The sequence below is a fragment of the Canis lupus genome, chromosome 11, assembly GCF_011100685.1.
Source record: "Canis lupus familiaris isolate Mischka breed German Shepherd chromosome 11, alternate assembly UU_Cfam_GSD_1.0, whole genome shotgun sequence".
NCBI classification, from domain to species: Eukaryota; Metazoa; Chordata; class Mammalia; order Carnivora; family Canidae; genus Canis; species Canis lupus.
The window spans coordinates 12,570,212-12,587,043 of NC_049232.1; the positions used below are offsets into that span (position 1 = coordinate 12,570,212).

General features: G+C 33.9%; 1 protein-coding gene across 2 annotated transcripts in view; it reads left to right on the forward strand.

The window, feature by feature from the left end:
* The window catches only part of SNX2 (sorting nexin 2), a 57,821-nt gene extending 42,404 nt beyond the window's left edge, over positions 1-15,417 (forward strand). Inside the window, exons 8-16 of one of the 2 annotated variants that reach the window (XM_038551962.1) lie at positions 2,224-2,299; positions 3,433-3,546; positions 3,801-3,894; positions 5,084-5,289; positions 11,562-11,705; positions 12,164-12,175; positions 12,920-13,000; positions 13,117-13,188; positions 14,919-15,417. In XM_038551962.1, coding sequence (XP_038407890.1) covers positions 2,224-2,299; positions 3,433-3,546; positions 3,801-3,894; positions 5,084-5,289; positions 11,562-11,705; positions 12,164-12,175; positions 12,920-13,000; positions 13,117-13,188; positions 14,919-14,969 — 850 coding nt within the window. In that variant the 3' untranslated portion in view covers positions 14,970-15,417. The remainder of the gene's footprint in view (positions 1-2,223; positions 2,300-3,432; positions 3,547-3,800; positions 3,895-5,083; positions 5,290-11,561; positions 11,706-12,163; positions 12,176-12,919; positions 13,001-13,116; positions 13,189-14,918) is intronic. The other variant, XM_038551963.1, reaches the window with a different exon arrangement.
* The last annotated feature ends 1,415 nt before the right edge of the window (positions 15,418-16,832 follow it).

Consider the following 16,832-nt stretch of genomic DNA (forward strand, 5'->3'; position numbering starts at 1 on the left):
TTCCTCCGAATCCTAGTATGTGGTAGGGTGAGAAAAGGAAAGTCTGTAGACTGTAGACAGTGGAGTCTTGTTAACATAAGGTTTAACAAAGTTAAACCAGGTTTCTTTCCTGCAGGACAACATACAGTGCTTAATAGGCTGCTGTTCATTATGACTCAGAAATATGTATGCAATATATTTTAGACTTTTTGGTTGTAGAACCATCCTTTTTCCTAGAATATTGCATGAGACTAGTATTCTACAGAACTCACTTTGGGAAGTTGTTCAGAATGTAAGTGGTATGGGACACCTGGGATCCCAGAGTTCCGGGATCGAGTCCCACATCGGGCTTCCTGCATGGAGCCTGCTTCTCCCTCTGCCTATGTCTGTCTCTGCTTCTCTCTGTGTGTCTCTCATGAAGAAGTAAATAAAATATTTTTAAAAAATTTTTTTTAAAAATGTAAGTGGTGTTAGGTAAATACATTTAGGTTTGAAGTACTGGGATGTTTTGAAGTTTGGGTATGACATGTTTTGTCTTTCATGAACAACTTATGCAAACTGCTCTCGGCAGTACACAGCCTGACGGTATTGGAGAACATGAGTGTTAAAATGTTAAGTACAATTCCAGTGGGAAGATACCAACATTTCTTTAACACAGACTTAGTGTTAAAAGTTAAAGAAAGTCTGTTAACACAGACTTAGAGTTCGTGTTGCATCTTGTTTTTAGCTTGGTAATATAGGCAGTATATATTTTCCTAAGCCACAGTGTAGTTGTTTTGCACCATCTATTAAATGCTCTATTTCTGTGGTAATGTTTTCTTATGTGGGCTAATGACTTGAAGTTTAATTTATTTAAATACATAAAAAGAAGTTAATATGTAAGCCATGATAAATTAATCATCTTAACCATTGAATAGAATTTAACTTAATGAAAGGTTACCATTGTTTTCAGAAACTTTAGGCAGGGCAGCCCCGGTGGCGCAGCGGTTTGGCGCCGCCTGCAGCCCGAGGCATGATCCTGGAGACCCGGGATCGAGTCCCACATCGGGCTCCCTGCATGGGGCCTGCTTCTCCCTCTGCCTGTGTCTCTGCCTCTCTCTCTCTCTCTGTCGCTCATGAATAAATAAATAAAATCTTAAAAAAAGAAACTTCAGGCATATTTTATAATCTTATAATGAGGTAGAAGAAATTACTGGTTACGTTTATTCTGCAAAAATAGGATAAAGGTATATTAACTGAAATACAGTAAAATAATCAAAATACACATGTAATCAATAAGCAAAGTACAGTTTTTTGAAAAATGGGATTAGATAAGTAATCAAGAATCATTAAATAGTGGGCCTTTTTTCTTGTTAATTTTTTATAAGTGATGGAAATTTGGGCTTTCCTATTTTCTCCTAAAGGCAAACAACTGAAGTTGGGCTAATAGTGATTAATAATAGTGTTTCTCTTTACTTCTCATTTTTATTTTATGTGGTGTCATATAAGAAAAATATGGGGCAGCCTGGGTGGCTCAGCAGTTTAGCACCGCCTTCGGCCCAGGGCCTGATCCTAGAGGCCCCGGGATCGAGTCCCATGTCGGCTTCCTGCATAGAGCCTACTTCTCCCTCTGCCTGTGTCTCTGCTTCTCTCTTCTGTGTCTCTCATAAATAAATAAATAATCTTTAAAAAAAAAAAGAAAATATTAACTTTTAGCAAAATCTTTTTTAAAATAGAATTTTAAAGAAAATTTAGCTACTGTGTCAAATAAGGATCAAAGCTGATTTGATCATTTAAATCTGTTGACAAGAAAAACTGGTAGACTTTTCTCCTTTTTGGTAATAGGAGTAACAACAAATAGTTGATTGGAATATTTACAGTGATATGTGTGTTGGGACTCTGAAATAATAGCTGGGAACATGGTGACTCCACCCAAAGATAAAATTATGCACCAAACTCATATTTCCTTTTACAACTCTAATACTTTGCAGTATGAGATTTGGTAAGTTATTTAACCTCTCCTATGACCTACTTTCATGATCCTACTTTCATGACCTACCATTTTTTTTACATAATTATGAATTTATAAAAGATAAAAAGCTTTAAAGAGTCTAAACATTGCTATGAGTCTAAATAATTAAAGTGAAGATGAAGGGAGGACATCATTTTACCTAGTTTTTATTATTCTTTATTTTTATTTTTCTGTTGAATTAAGATTTAAAATAAATGGTATTGATAAAGGATAAATTTTATTCTTAAATCTAGGTATCTTCAAAGAACAGTGAAGCATCCAACTTTACTACAGGATCCTGATTTAAGGCAATTCCTGGAAAGTTCAGAGGTATTATTTTTACTTTAAATTTTTATAGGCTATTAATGTTCTCCTTATTTGTGTTTGTCATTTTAATAATTTTTATAAAAATATATGTTCAGTAAATAGTTGTATTAGTAAATGGAATGAAATTATTTTTTTGGCTTAGTGTTTAGCTTTAATTATTTAAAGTACTAGCAAATTGGGCAGCCCGGGTGGCGCAGCAGTTTAGCGCCGCCTGCAGCCCAGGGCCTGATCCTGGAGACCTGGGATCGAGTCCCATGTTGGGCTCCCTGCATGGAGACTGCTTCTCCTTCTGCCTGTGTCTCTACCTCTCTCTCTCTGTGTTTCTCATGAATAAATAAATAAAATCTTTAAAAAAATAAAAAATAAATTGCTAGCAAATGATCTTCTTTGCATTGATAACTGTGGAATGATCAGTATCTTTTTCAAAAATTTTAAACCACATTTCAAAGAATGACTTTCAGTGCCTAAGTTGTTGCTTTAGGCATCGTGTTGAAATAAGTTTATTTGGGCCTCCTTTTGGAGACAACTCAACACAGTTTGTATGTCTACATTCTATATTTTTACCAAGGTTCTGAAATGCAAACTTGTCGCTTAAACGAGCTTAAATTCTAACTGTGCTACTCTTTCTATTTGAGATGTTTGGTACATTTGGGGCTCATAACAGTTTAGAGTTTTAATTATTACCCTTTGAACTTAAAAAAAATTATTTGAATCCAGAATTTTTGAAAAATATGGAATCACACTGTCTTAACAGCATAAGGAGATTTTTCTTAAGACTTTGTTCTTCTTCCCTTATAAACAAGTTTATTTCTGCAAGCAAACAGGTGGCCAATGTTAAGGTACCTGGCAATTTCTTAATATATTTTGACAAACAGAGTGTTGTTCCATCTAAATGTAAACGTGCAGAAGAAAAGCAAATGGAAAGTCTATTTTTTAAGTTTTCCTTTGAGAGTGTACAAGTAGTGTGTTTGAGAAATTAGATCTCACTATTGAAATGTATGAGAGTGAAGAAAATACAACCTCCTTTTTTTCTTTTTTTTCGTTTTTTTCGTGGGGGTGTGCAGTCCCTTTTGTGCCCAGTTAAACCTCCAGGCTTTTAACCGGTTTGTTTGCCCTTATTTGTCATTCAATTCCAGCTGCCTAGAGCAGTTAACACACAGGCTCTGAGTGGAGCAGGAATATTGAGGATGGTGAACAAGGCTGCCGACGCTGTCAACAAAATGACAATCAAGATGAATGAATCGGATGCAGTAAGAGCTGATTTTTCGACTTGAATAATGAGATGAATTAATGAGCCCAACAATTGCATTTTAAAGCTGTACAAGTAGAAAATAGGATATTAATTTGCTTATTGAGTTTAGTTCTCAGCCACATCAGTTGACTACCATGGTTATACATGGCTAATTTGTTGCTTTAAAACAAGGAATGTGCCTTGCTATTGGTAACCTAATTTACAGTGGTTTGTTCTTGCTAAATTAGCTCCATTTTTCATTTTTTTTCTTAGTGGTTTGAAGAAAAGCAGCAACAATTTGAAAATCTGGATCAGCAACTTAGGAAACTTCATGCTAGTGTCGAAGCCTTGGTCTGTCATAGAAAAGGTTTGTTTGCCTTATTATTTATTTGTTTAACACCATAAGTTAATTCAACTATTTTATTTAAATTTTATTAAAATGAACATTACAGTTTAATGAATGAAGATGTCTTATTGGTAACTGATATAATTAAAATAACATTAAAAATTTGATACTTGAAATTTATCTTTAAAAAATTGTGTACCTGTATTTCATAGAAATCTCTTGAGTTATTTTCTTCATTTTTGAACAACCATATTTAAAAGTCTGAAGGGAGGAGGTTTGTTAAAAATTGACAGAAAATTTAAGTTATAATTTTTTAATTCTATCATGAGAATTTTAGTGTTTTTTAAGAATACAAGGATTTTAATGTTAGGTTTCTAAAATACATAGTAAGCCATTTAGTATGTGCCATTACCAGTAATCCGTTTCAGTAAAACAGTTACGGAAATAAACCAATACATTCATTATTGAAAGTAGTTTATAACAGCTATTTGTACTGCCATTTGTACTGTATCTTTTAGGGAATAGCTTTATGGTTCTTAGAGAGTTTTTTGTAATGTAGCAGTTTCTAGGCAATATATTTCTGTAAACATCTGTTTTTCTTTATTCGAAGTATCAGAAATGATACTGTTCAAAAATCTCTTTTAGAAATTTTGGTATTTCAGTTGAGCATAGTTAAAGCATTGTATGCAAAGAAAAAAGAATAAGGTTTTTATGAATTGTGTGTATTTTACCTGGCTTTTTCTTATTAGCTAAATAATATATTCATTAAAAGTTATAGATATTTTCCATTTCATTTAAATCTTTGAAGGCCAAAAAATGTAGTATAAGTCATTGTGTTCTCATTGCTTTCCATATTAAAAAAACATCTTTTATCTTCTGCAGGAATACACAAAAGCAATGAGCACTTTAGGAAGAAAGAGGAGGCAGATTATTATATTAAATTATTAAACATAGTTCCTCCCCTGGGAATATAGGCAGTGGTTCTTCATAATTTTTCTTTAATGTTCTTCTTAACTTTCAGTAGAGCTCTGAGCAATTGGCATTTATACCAAAGGCATTTTAATGGCTGGTGATTTTATATTAATTATTTTAAAACAATTATTTGAGCGATACACGAATTGATACAATTTAGAGGGAATGTAGAAAAATCATTGCAATATTTAAAAACTTTACTAGTGAATACTAAAAATGAATCCTTTTTTTGTTTCAGAACTTTCGGCCAACACAGCTGCCTTTGCTAAAAGTGCTGCCATGTTAGGTAACTCTGAGGACCATACTGCTTTATCTAGAGCTTTGTCTCAGCTTGCGGAGGTGGAGGAGAAGATAGACCAGTTACATCAAGAACAAGCTTTTGCTGACTTTTATATGTTTTCAGAACTACTTAGTGACTACATTCGTCTTATTGCTGCAGTGAAAGTAAGCCTTATTTTGCAGTCTTCCTTCAGATCATCTCACTTCTGTGGTTTGCTTCTAGAAGAATTTGGTTAGCTAGAAGGCATGTATTTAAGAGTGTAAGTTCTTTATTCTACCAGTCCATATAAAATGACATCAAGATGATGACTCATAGCCTAATATTTTCTTCCACTATGACTTGAACAATAGATAAAATTAATGTTTTTAAGAGTTCTAAGAAGTGCCAAACAAGATAAAACCAGCACACATTCACTTCTGTGTTGACATATACAAGTTTACAACCGACTGGTAGCATTTATTGTTCATCTAACATGAACTGAAACTAGCCTGGCCTCTGTTCCCATTAGTAAAGGTATAACAGAAGCAGAACAAAAATAGAGCTGATGGTTGCATGAGTATGTTTAATGGTGGCTTTTAGCCTGCATTTGGACTATAAGCAAACATTCTGTGCATACACTGAAATATGTAGTCACTATTTATAGATCAAACGAGACTAGATAATAAATTGTGTTATCTAGTGGTAATGTTTAAGGATAAACAGTTGAGTTTCTGAATAGTTAGGAAAGTAATCAAGTTAGCAAATGACAGTTGGTATTCTACAGGTTATCTCCAGTATTCCAACAGTTAAACTAAGTATTATTTTATCTATCCAGTGTTTCAGAAGGTACTTTAAGATCTTAGGGTGTTTTTCAGTTATTGTTATGAGCAAGAATTGTCATAGGGCGGAAGAATTGGGAGTTTATCTTTTACTGAAAGTTAATGAGACCTTGTTCTTTGCTTTCTTAAGCAAAATTTTTTTCAGCTAAAGTCTATGATGAAATCAGTATTCATCTACAGTCATTGGTATACTGCGTATTCTTTTATGATCCTGTTCTCAAGCTGACCATGGCAATTATGGCTAGAGGATTCTTAGTACTTCAGATGTTGCTATCTTGGGTTTGGAAAAATTACCAGTTTTGTCTGTATCTGCTCTTAGGTGTTACTCTTTAAATTCCTTCTTTAGTTAAATTTTCTCTTTGATTATTTAAAGAAGTTAATATATATAGCAGTTACTCATTATATATCAGGCAACTTATGATAAACAGAAATCCAGTTCACAATTAATGGTTCCTGCTTCTCTCCCACCCACTCTCAACCTCATTTCAGAATTCCCACAAGCATGAGGGCTGCTGTAAAAAAGTAGAGCACTTTGCAAAATAACTGGGTCCACAAAGGGAAGCTGGGCAGTATCTGTGAGGAGGAGTACCAGCTGAGAAGAGCTAATCTGGGAGGACAGTCCCTGGCAGGAACGGCCTGCTAGTGTCCTGGGTGGTGAGCTCTCACGTGGGCTGGCCGGCCTCATGCTACTTAAATCTTCCTGCTGGATTTTTACATTCTCAGAAATTGTACTTGGATTCATGTTTCCCAGAATGACAGTGACACTGAAAGAGGTATCACAACCAGCTGAGTTTGGGAGATAATATTTTGTACAATATCCCTGTTTTATAGAGTCATGGAACATTGAAATGCTCAGAACTGTCTATGAGTAAAAAAATAAAATAAAACATTTAAATTTGTTTAATTCAGAGACTTCCAAATTCATAGGAACAGGAGTTCTTTTCCACTTAATATCTTTTTACATAAATGGAACAGACTTTGGGAAGAACTGAATTAGTGATTCATTGATTTCAAGAGATTTAAAGAGCTTTGCTCAAGTTAGAGCTTGACGTAGATGAAGCTCTTTCACGTTGGCTTTGTGTTTTCTGCTGAAACCTGACCGAGGTCAGCCACACCAAGGAGTTGAGATATTAGGGGGTAGCATGACAGGGAATTTTTATGATCTTGATATTCAGTTTGGTTTTTTTTTAAAACTGATTCATTTGTATTAGAAAAAGTGATACTTGGACATCATCAGTCTTACAGCCCAAAAAGGTTAAGTTCTTCTCTACCAAAGACCACTTAGTACTTCTTATGCTATTACGTTCTTGTGTGTCTTTACAGAATCAGCTGTGCACGTGTATGAAGCTGATTTTCTGTTTTATTCTTCCCATCTTTCTCTTTCTTCCTCCTTCCCTCCATGTCTTCCTTCTTGACGAAGGAACATATTATATGCACTATTCTTTGCCTACTTTTTTCACCCATTATATTTTAGAGAGGTATCCATGTTAGCATATATAGATATGTTATGTTCTTTTTAATGTTTGCATAGTATTCTGTTAGATAGCATATAAAAATACCCTAAATTATTTAATCAGTCTAGTTGTAAATACTGGTTTTTGAAAATAACTCTTGGGACATAAAATTCATAGAAGTGGAGTCACCTGGCCACCTGAATTTTTTAAATTTCAAAAAATATATTCATATTACTGTTCAAAGAGATTATTATTCTTATACTCCCATCAGCATACTTGTTCCTTCTTCTCCCACCCAATGATGAAGGTATTTTTTTGTATAAATTTCTTTAGTTAGTGTGAATTTAAGCATCTGTATGGATGATGAGCCGTTAGTATTTCTTTTTGTGTGTGTGTGAACTCTTCATGTCCTTTGCCCAATTTTCTTTTGTGTTTTCTCTTATATATTCCTAATAGCTATTTAATACTACTTAGCCCTTTGTTTTTATCCATATTGAAAATACTTTCCTTTTAAAAAAGTATTTGTTTATTTGAGAGAGCTTGTGCATCCAAGCACAGTGAGGGGGTGGGAATAGAGAAAGAGGGAGAGAGAAACTCTAGCCAACTACTTGCAGAGCGCAGATCCTGATGCAGGGCTCCATCTCACGACCCTGAGATCATGAGCTGAGCTGAAACCAAGAGTCAGATGCTTAGCCAATTGTGCCACCGTGGCTTCCCAAAAATAGTTTTCTGATGATAAATTTGAAACTAAGAGTACTTGAGAATTAGAGTACAGAGCCAAAGTGGGAAAGGAACTATGACCAATTGAAATTTGGGCCCTAAAGAAGGATGAATTTCAACCATCTATAATATTACCTAGGCCTGGCCTCATATCCAGGAAACTCCTACTTTCTTTGTGCAGTGCATGACCTCTCACATCTAGGACTCCATATTTTGGGTAGCACTGTTCCCTAACATATTATATAGTAAACTCATTGCGTGCATTCTCATAAATTGGCCTTTTGAACCACTAGAGTAGGGTCAGGGATTGGAGATAAAGGTTTTCAATGTGTTTAGCACTAGCACTTGATAAAATATTTTCTCAGGGAATCTAAATTTATAAAACATATCAAATATTTTTTCAACCAGTTAGTAGGTGGGTTCCCCAAGGAGTTGAAAAGCTTCATTGTTCGACTGTAAGTAATTAGCATCCTTTCAGAACTCCAGGAAGCTGAGCAGCATACTTCCAGAGTCACTAAATTGGAATGTGATATTAATTAAAATTACAATTGCAGTGTTTTGATGGGCCAGGAAAAATGTTCCACAACTGCAGCCTTGTCTAAGCTAAACCAGTTTGCATACATATGTATAACATAAATTGGCAGAGGGATGGAAGTCCAAAGTGGATCATCAGTGTAAATCTGCCCCTCTTATAGGAGAGGCTGGTCTACTGGAGCAGGCTAGCATCTTAACATACAGTTGTGATTTAATTGATCTTTAGGGTAGCATTTTTAGATGGAATATGCTTTTGATTCTTTTTTCCCTTTTTGTGTTCCAAGGGTAGGAAAACAAATGAGGAAAAAATTATTTCTTACAGAGCTGAGATTGATTTTTTTCTTTCAGAAATAACCTGACTTTAGTAGTTTTACCTTTATTTTTTTTTAAGATTTTATTTATTTATTCATGAGAGATAACAGAGAGAGAGAGAGGGGCAGAGATACAGGCTGAGGGAGAAGCAGGCTCCATGCGGGGAGCCCGATGTGGGACTCCATCCTGGGTCTCTAGGATGATGCCCTGAGCTGAAGGCAGGCGCCAAACCCCTGAGCCACCCAGGGATCCCCCTTACCTTTATTTTATACCTCCTACATCTTTGCCATAATAAACATGTGATGGTTTTGGAATCTTATGAGATAATAAATTGGACAGGGACAAATTAGTTTATCACCCAAAAAAACCAAATTTATATATGTATTGAGAACTTTAGCAAATATTGAAATTAAAGGGCATTTTGGCTAGCTTTTGCCCTGTACTGGTACATATTTTAAATAATTAAATTGTTATTAAACGGTGGAGTTTATAAACAAGGAGCTGATATGGCTTTCTTCCCCTAAAGATTAGGAATATAAATCTTATTTTTTGGGATCCCTGGGTGGCGCAGCGGTTTGGCGCCTGCCTTTGGCCCAGGGCGCGATCCTGGAGACCCGGGATCGAATCCCACATCGGGCTCCCGGTGCATGGAGCCTGCTTCTCCCTCTGCCTGTGTCTCTGCCTCTCTCTCTCTCTGTGACTATCATGAATAAATAAATAAAATCTTTAAAAAAAAAAAAAAATCTTATTTTTTGGTGTTGTTTGTAAGGGATGAGGGGCAAGGATATGTAATATGAATGCAGTCTGATTATGATTTTTTCCATGTTACTGAGTTGTTACTGTTTGCACTTTTAGTAAAAATGTAGAGTTAATCAACTCGTAATTTATATGTGTATGTTTAGAAGTAATCCATAATAATACTTACTAATTGTTAAACATCCACTAGGTTCAGTCACTGCGCTAAATTTTTTCATTTTATTTCCAATCCACTAATATAGATCTTATTTTCTTCCTTTTATATTTGGGAAAACAATGGCTTATAGAAATTAAGTTACCGGGATCCCTGGGTGGCGCAGCAGTTTGGCGCCTGCCTTTGGCCCAGGGCACGATCCTGGAGACCCAGGATCGAATCCCACGTCGAGCTCCCGGTGCATGGAGCCTGCTTCTCCCTCTGCCTGTGTCTCTGCCTCTCTCTCTCTGTCTCTCTCTGTGTGACTATCATAAATAAATAAAAATTAAAAATTAAAAAAAAAAAAGAAATTAAGTTACCCAGGATCATAGAATGACAAAGCTATATTTGAATCCAAATTTGATTAGTTCCAAAGCCTACATTTTTAAAAAGATTTTATTTATTTATTAGAGAGAGAGGAAGAAGCAAACTCCCTGCTGAGCGGGGAGCCCAGGACCCTGGGATCATGACCTGAGCTGAAAGCAGATGCTTACCCAACTGAGCCACTCAGGCACCCCAAAATCCCACATTTTTAAAATAAATTATCTACATACTTTTCTGTTCAGCAAGTTCCTATAACATGTATTTATTTACTGTTTCTTGATCCAAAAAGTTCTGTTTGGAGTAATGAAAATAACTCTGGTTTAGTGCTTTCTGGTTCACCCAGTTTACTAAGACTTATTTCATGTGTTCAGTTAGTAAATACTAACATAATATGAATATATCCCCAGCATCAGATTAGGAAAGGAATTACTGTTGGATTTCTTTCATCCTGTCCATCCCCTTTTTTCCTGAGATTTTAATTACTTTCATGTTTATATTTCATTTCTTTCTTCCATCAACCTGCTCTTGCTTTTCCAAACAAACCCCATGAAACAACTAGTGGTTTTGGTTGACTTGGTCTATAGTGGTCTTCTTGTCCAGTACTTTGTTTGGTCTTGCCTCCTAGATAGGTGTGGTGTGTGTGTTTGTTATAGATATATTTATGTTTATATTGACACATACATATACCTACTTGTATGCACACAAGTGCATCTCTGCCCATTTGCCCTGTTGATTTTGTATAGAATTCTTTCTCCTTTTTTTCTTTTTTTTTTGAATTGTTATGCCTTTACTTTTTAATTGCTTTGCCTTTGTTTTTGCTGTTGGTCTTCTTTTCTACATTTTTCTTCACTTCCTGTTGTCTTACAAGTTTTTCCTCATTTTATTTTTGCAATTTCTGGCCTATTTTCAACATTCAAATCTGCTTCTGATACTATTTGGTAGGAAAACTTATGATACCAGATTTTTTTCCTTTTAAAGAACTCTTTCTTCAAAGCATAGAACTCTGTTAGAAATCTTATTATAAGTCAAATCTAAAACCCAGAAGTCTAGTGAAATCCATCTTGTATGTAGTTTTTGTCTGTTGGTTTATTCAGAACTGTTCTGATTTGTCCAGGGGCTTTTCTTTTTTTTTAAGCAAATGAATATGGATGTTTTTCTTCTGTATTGACATGTTTATTTTCATTATGCCAATATACGATAATAGTGTGTAAAATACTTGTTTTTTTGTGTGTGTGTGTGTGTTCGTTTTCAGTATCACAGCACTTCTGGTATTTTGAAATTATATCAGTGTTGTCACTTACTAGCATTATGTCATTCACTTATAGGGTGTGTTTGACCATCGAATGAAGTGCTGGCAGAAATGGGAAGATGCTCAAATTACTTTGCTCAAAAAACGTGAAACTGAGGCAAAAATGATGGTTGCTAACAAACCAGATAAAATACAGCAAGCTAAAAATGAAATAAGAGAGGTGATTAATATAAAATGCTTTACTTATCGCTTTACTCAAAATTTTCCATGAATCATTCATATATGCATAATTTTTCATAAGTTTTTTTCTGAACCATCAACACTAGCCATTTTTCCATAGTTTTATGAACTGTGTTAGACTTACTTCAACATTTTGATCATCATTAAAATCTCCAGAGCCCTTTGTTAGTTTCACATGATTATGGAATGGTTAAAGAAGCACAAAAGGAAAAGATTTAAATTAACCTTTAATTAATAATTACACAGTTCTTTTGAGATGGTTAATTTGATTTCAAATAATTATTTTATGTCTGAAAATAGTTTTAGAGCATAGACTTGCCCCACATTTAGCTTTTTAAGCAACATTATCCCCCATATATATGTACTATATATGGTATTTTAGTAAATTTGTATAAGTTTATTATAATTTATACACTTTTTTTGCCATGCTTCAATAAGGAAATTGAAGAGGTAGGACAACCTTTATATTACTAAAAGTAAATGTACCTGCTCTTTGAAGAGTATGTACCACTGTTTGGTTACATAGTGGGAAAATATCATTTCATTGCTTTAAGTCTTCAGTTATTTTATTTTAGCTGCTCCATTGATCACTAATCATAATGTTTTGTTGTTTCTGTACTGAACTTAATGTTTACCAGTAAGTCTTCAGTAGACTGTAATTCCACATTTTTAAAAATTCAAACATTATACTATTAAAAAATGTTTTTAAATGTTTGTTGAACAGTTTTCTTAAAGTATTTCCATGGGCATATAAATGTGGTGAACATGTATTCTTGAACTTGGTAGAATGTTGTTGATTCACTGTGGAATAATTGATGATATCAAAAAGAAATGATAAAGCTACCCCAACACTATTAAATTGTTTGACAGTGAATTTTATACTCAAAATCTTTTCACTGTCTTAGTTGTATTTAATTAAACTATGGAGGTTGTAATTGATTAAATACTAAAATATACTAATCTTGAGTATATCTGACAATGAAATATTAGTGCAAATTAAGCTGATAAGAGTTTCTAGTACTGAAAAGTTAGATAAAAGTTTGAATGAGATCCTAAATTGATATTTGCGAATATTGAGCTTCCTCGGGTTTTACAGATGTTACTTTAAATTAAATGAGTGATTGTGACAGCTAGTTCTATAATACTTTCCTTGCAGGAATTAAAAATGTGTGTGTTTTTGTTTGTTTCTGTTAGTGGGAGGCAAAAGTACAACAAGGAGAAAGAGATTTTGAACAGATTTCTAAAACAATTCGAAAAGAAGTGGGAAGATTTGAGGTAAGTGTAATTTTATACTTTTCCCAACACCATGGTCATTTTTTGCTGTGATTTTGTAGTAAAATCAGATTTAGTTTTGTACTGATGGGCTTTCTTCTTCATGTATTGTACTACAGAAAGAACGAGTGAAAGATTTTAAAACTGTTATTATCAAGTACTTAGAATCATTAGTACAAACACAACAACAGGTAAGCTAACTGTTTTATGACTTACTTTGTAACTTACAGACTTCTTCTAGAACTTATTTTTGGTTCACTTTAAAGATGTCAGCGGTAGGAGTTTTTAAACTTAAGGAGGAGTAAGAAATGGAGTAGAGAAAACTGGTGACCACAAAGAAAAATATGGTAGTTAAATTGGTACTTCTCAGATGGTTTTTGCCTCTACTCCTGAATACCAGTTAAGATACATTTTTCCCAGATTAAGGTGAAGAGAAACATGCTCAACAGTGTTTCCCTTTTCCTGTCTTCCTAGTTTTATTTCTCTAGTGATCACACCTCTTTGAGTGAATTCTTACAGTAAATTCTCTTCTGTAACAGAACTAGCTTTTTTAAGGTTAGTGGGGGGTTTTGTATTGTTTTGATTTTTGTTTTATTTTGTATGTGGTTGGCGGTGATTGTTTCCCACAGGGACATTTGTCTCCCTAACTAGAAAACAGAAGACCATGGATTTTAATTAAAATCTATAACAATATACTATGTTTTAATATTTATATTTATGTCCTCAATTATTTATATTTGTCTATTCTCAAATATTTATAATTTGAATAATCAAATTATTTAATGTCTTAAAAAGAAGGGTTTCTTTCAGTTTGTCTTAAAATATGTGGGTTAGGAACTTATAATATATGTAAGTTATATAATATTATATAATATATAATAAATATATTGATTTTTTAATTAAGAGGTGACATGTCTGGCTCAATGGTTGAGTGTCTGCTTTCGATCCAGGGCGTGATCCTGGGGTCCTGGGATCGAGTCCCGTATCGGGCTCCCTGTATAGAGTCTGCTTCTCTCTGCCTGTGTCTCTGCCTCTCTCTCTCTCTCTCTCTCTCTCTCTCTCTCTGTCTCTAATGAATAAATAAAATCTTTTTTTTTTTTTTTATTTATTTATTTTTTTACTTATGATAGTCACACAGAGAGAGAGAGAGGCAGAGACACAGGCAGAGAGAGAAACAGGCTCCATGCACCGGGAGCCCGACGTGGGATTCGATCCCGGGTCTCCAGGATCGCGCCCTGGGCCAAAGGCAGGCGCCAAACCGCTGCGCCACCCAGGGATCCCCTCTTTTTTTTTTTTTTAAAGAGATAACATGTCTTCAAATTATAGGCTTTAAATACTTCATGAAATAATTTATATGAATTTGTTTTTAAAGGAATTGTTTTAAATGTAACTTTAGTTTATACTTTCATTAATTTTATGGAATACAGAAGAAACACTGGCAGTTAATTCCTTCCACTCTCAAAAGAAGACTACATGTCCATTTCTTGCCTAATGTTTTCTTCCTCCTTTTTTCATGGTTTTTGGCTAGAGTAACATAAAATGTGAATATTTTCTGAAATTAGGATATGTTATAACTTTATATTGGAAAAGTTCATTGCAGTTTATTACTTAAGATAGTCTCATTTAATTTGCATTAACAATCCGTTTCTATATGTAATTTTGCATAAACAAAGAAAATTAAATTTTAAGGTTTTTAAAAAATTTACCTCAAAAACTGGAATTAGCTAGTAGTAATTAACATCTTAAGTAATTTATACATGAATTATATTGACAGACTTCAGGTAGGGAAATTAAAATTTTTCCTCTTAGAACTAGACTTTAGTAAATATTAATCATTGTTAGCTACTCATAAAGACTATACAGAATGAATGCATATAAATGGCAAAAAGATAATTAGAATATCTTTGGTTATGATCCACAGCTGATAAAATACTGGGAGGCATTCCTGCCTGAAGCCAAAGCCATTGCCTAGCAAGAAGATTTCTGTTATGAAGATCTTGGATGTTTGTTCCAGTTATGCTGAATTCCACAGTGAAATCATTTAAAATCATCTAAATAAACCACTCTATATTTTATGGATTACATGTGGTTTTTTTATATACATATATATGTATATATATACTCTGACATTTTATTACAAGCTGCATGTCCTGACCCTCTTTGAATTAAGCGGACTGTGGCATGACATTCTGCAATACTTTGCTGAATTGAACACTATTGTGTCTTAAATACTTGCACTAAAAAGTGCGCTGCAAGGCCAGAAAATTTTACAATATTTTTTTCTTTACAATACATTCTGTAGTGTGTTCGCCCTCTTTATGAAGTGAATTATCAATGCATTGATTAATGATCACTTATACATTCCTGTACAGAAATTATGATTTTGTGATTACAGTAATAAAATGATATTCCTTGTGAAATATTAGTAACAAATTATTTGGGTATGTAAACATGTTAGAGATCTTTTTAAAACCATTTTTAATCACAAATTTTTGCCTCTAGATGTACATAGGTGATGCTCTGATCCATTAATTTTTTTTAGTTGACAGAAAAAGCTGAACTCTTTCATTATAAATTACTTAATGAAGGTTAAGTTCTCTTCTGAAGTCCTCATAAACCAAAGAACATTTATCTTTTGATTCTACTCTGGGGAATGCTCTTGTCTTTTTTAAAAGAGAGAATGAATAATTTTCTTTGCTTGTTTTAGTCCATCCGTATTACCAGTGTCCAGTTTAGGAATTAGGAAAAAATGTATTAATGTGCTTCTGTTACAAGTCCTGTGATTTTGCTCATCTTCTATCTTCAAAGTCCTAGACTTTGCATATATTTAATTTATTCTTTGCCTTTCCTTTGTTTTTCAATTTAAACTGAAGGTAAGATCATCTGTAATCGTAACTGACAAAGAATGGTACTGTGCTAAAAATCCCCATGATTTGATGAATAACCAAGGATAACGTAAAGCACATTTGAAGTAAAATGAAATTTATCTTTGACACTCTTCTTACCTATACTGTATCCTGTTCAGATGGCTGTTACCTAATCCTTGATGCTGACGAAAGTTTAAGTTGTGACTGGTATGAGAGTTGTTTTCAGTATTTAAAGTGTTCTTAAAGATGTCCTCTTAAGCTTTCCAGCTACATCTCCCAGAGAAGTGTATGTGTAACTGAGTCCTCTCTAGCAGTTTACTGGATACAATTAATATATCAAAGTATTCTCGGGATATGTTTGCTTCCACTTGTTTTAGCTGGAGTTTTAAGCCTACTATAGGCATTACTGATATTTAGACACCTAGAACTCAGAAGAGTACCTGACACATAATAGGTTAATAAGAAAGACTTGAACAGGAAAAAATATCTGGAAAGATGCAAAATAATATATGTTCTCTTAAAAAGCAGAAATAGGACTTCTCCTGTTGCTTCTGTTAGAGATAACTTAGAAACTTTTGAGAAATGAGCAATTCATAGTAATATATATCAGTTACTATCTTGGTCCCCATCAATACTGAGCAAAATCTATAGTGATGTCTTACTATTACCCATAATTAGATTACTTCCAAAGATACAGTTTACACATAGGTTAATAACTTACTCAAGTCAAAATCTTCCATTCTTCTGTGGTACATTTATTAGAATATTCAGTACCTTCAAATAAAATAATAAATATTTTTATTCTTGATCAAACCGAAGAGAGTAACAGACCCAGACCCCGCTCCAGATTTCTTTTTCCTTAACAACCTTCACTAAAAAAAGAGTCTGTTAAAAATGTCAAGTAAATTATATGAGCCTCTGGATAGCTACCAGCCTTTTTTTAGTATCTTCAGCACTCAGCCCACCTC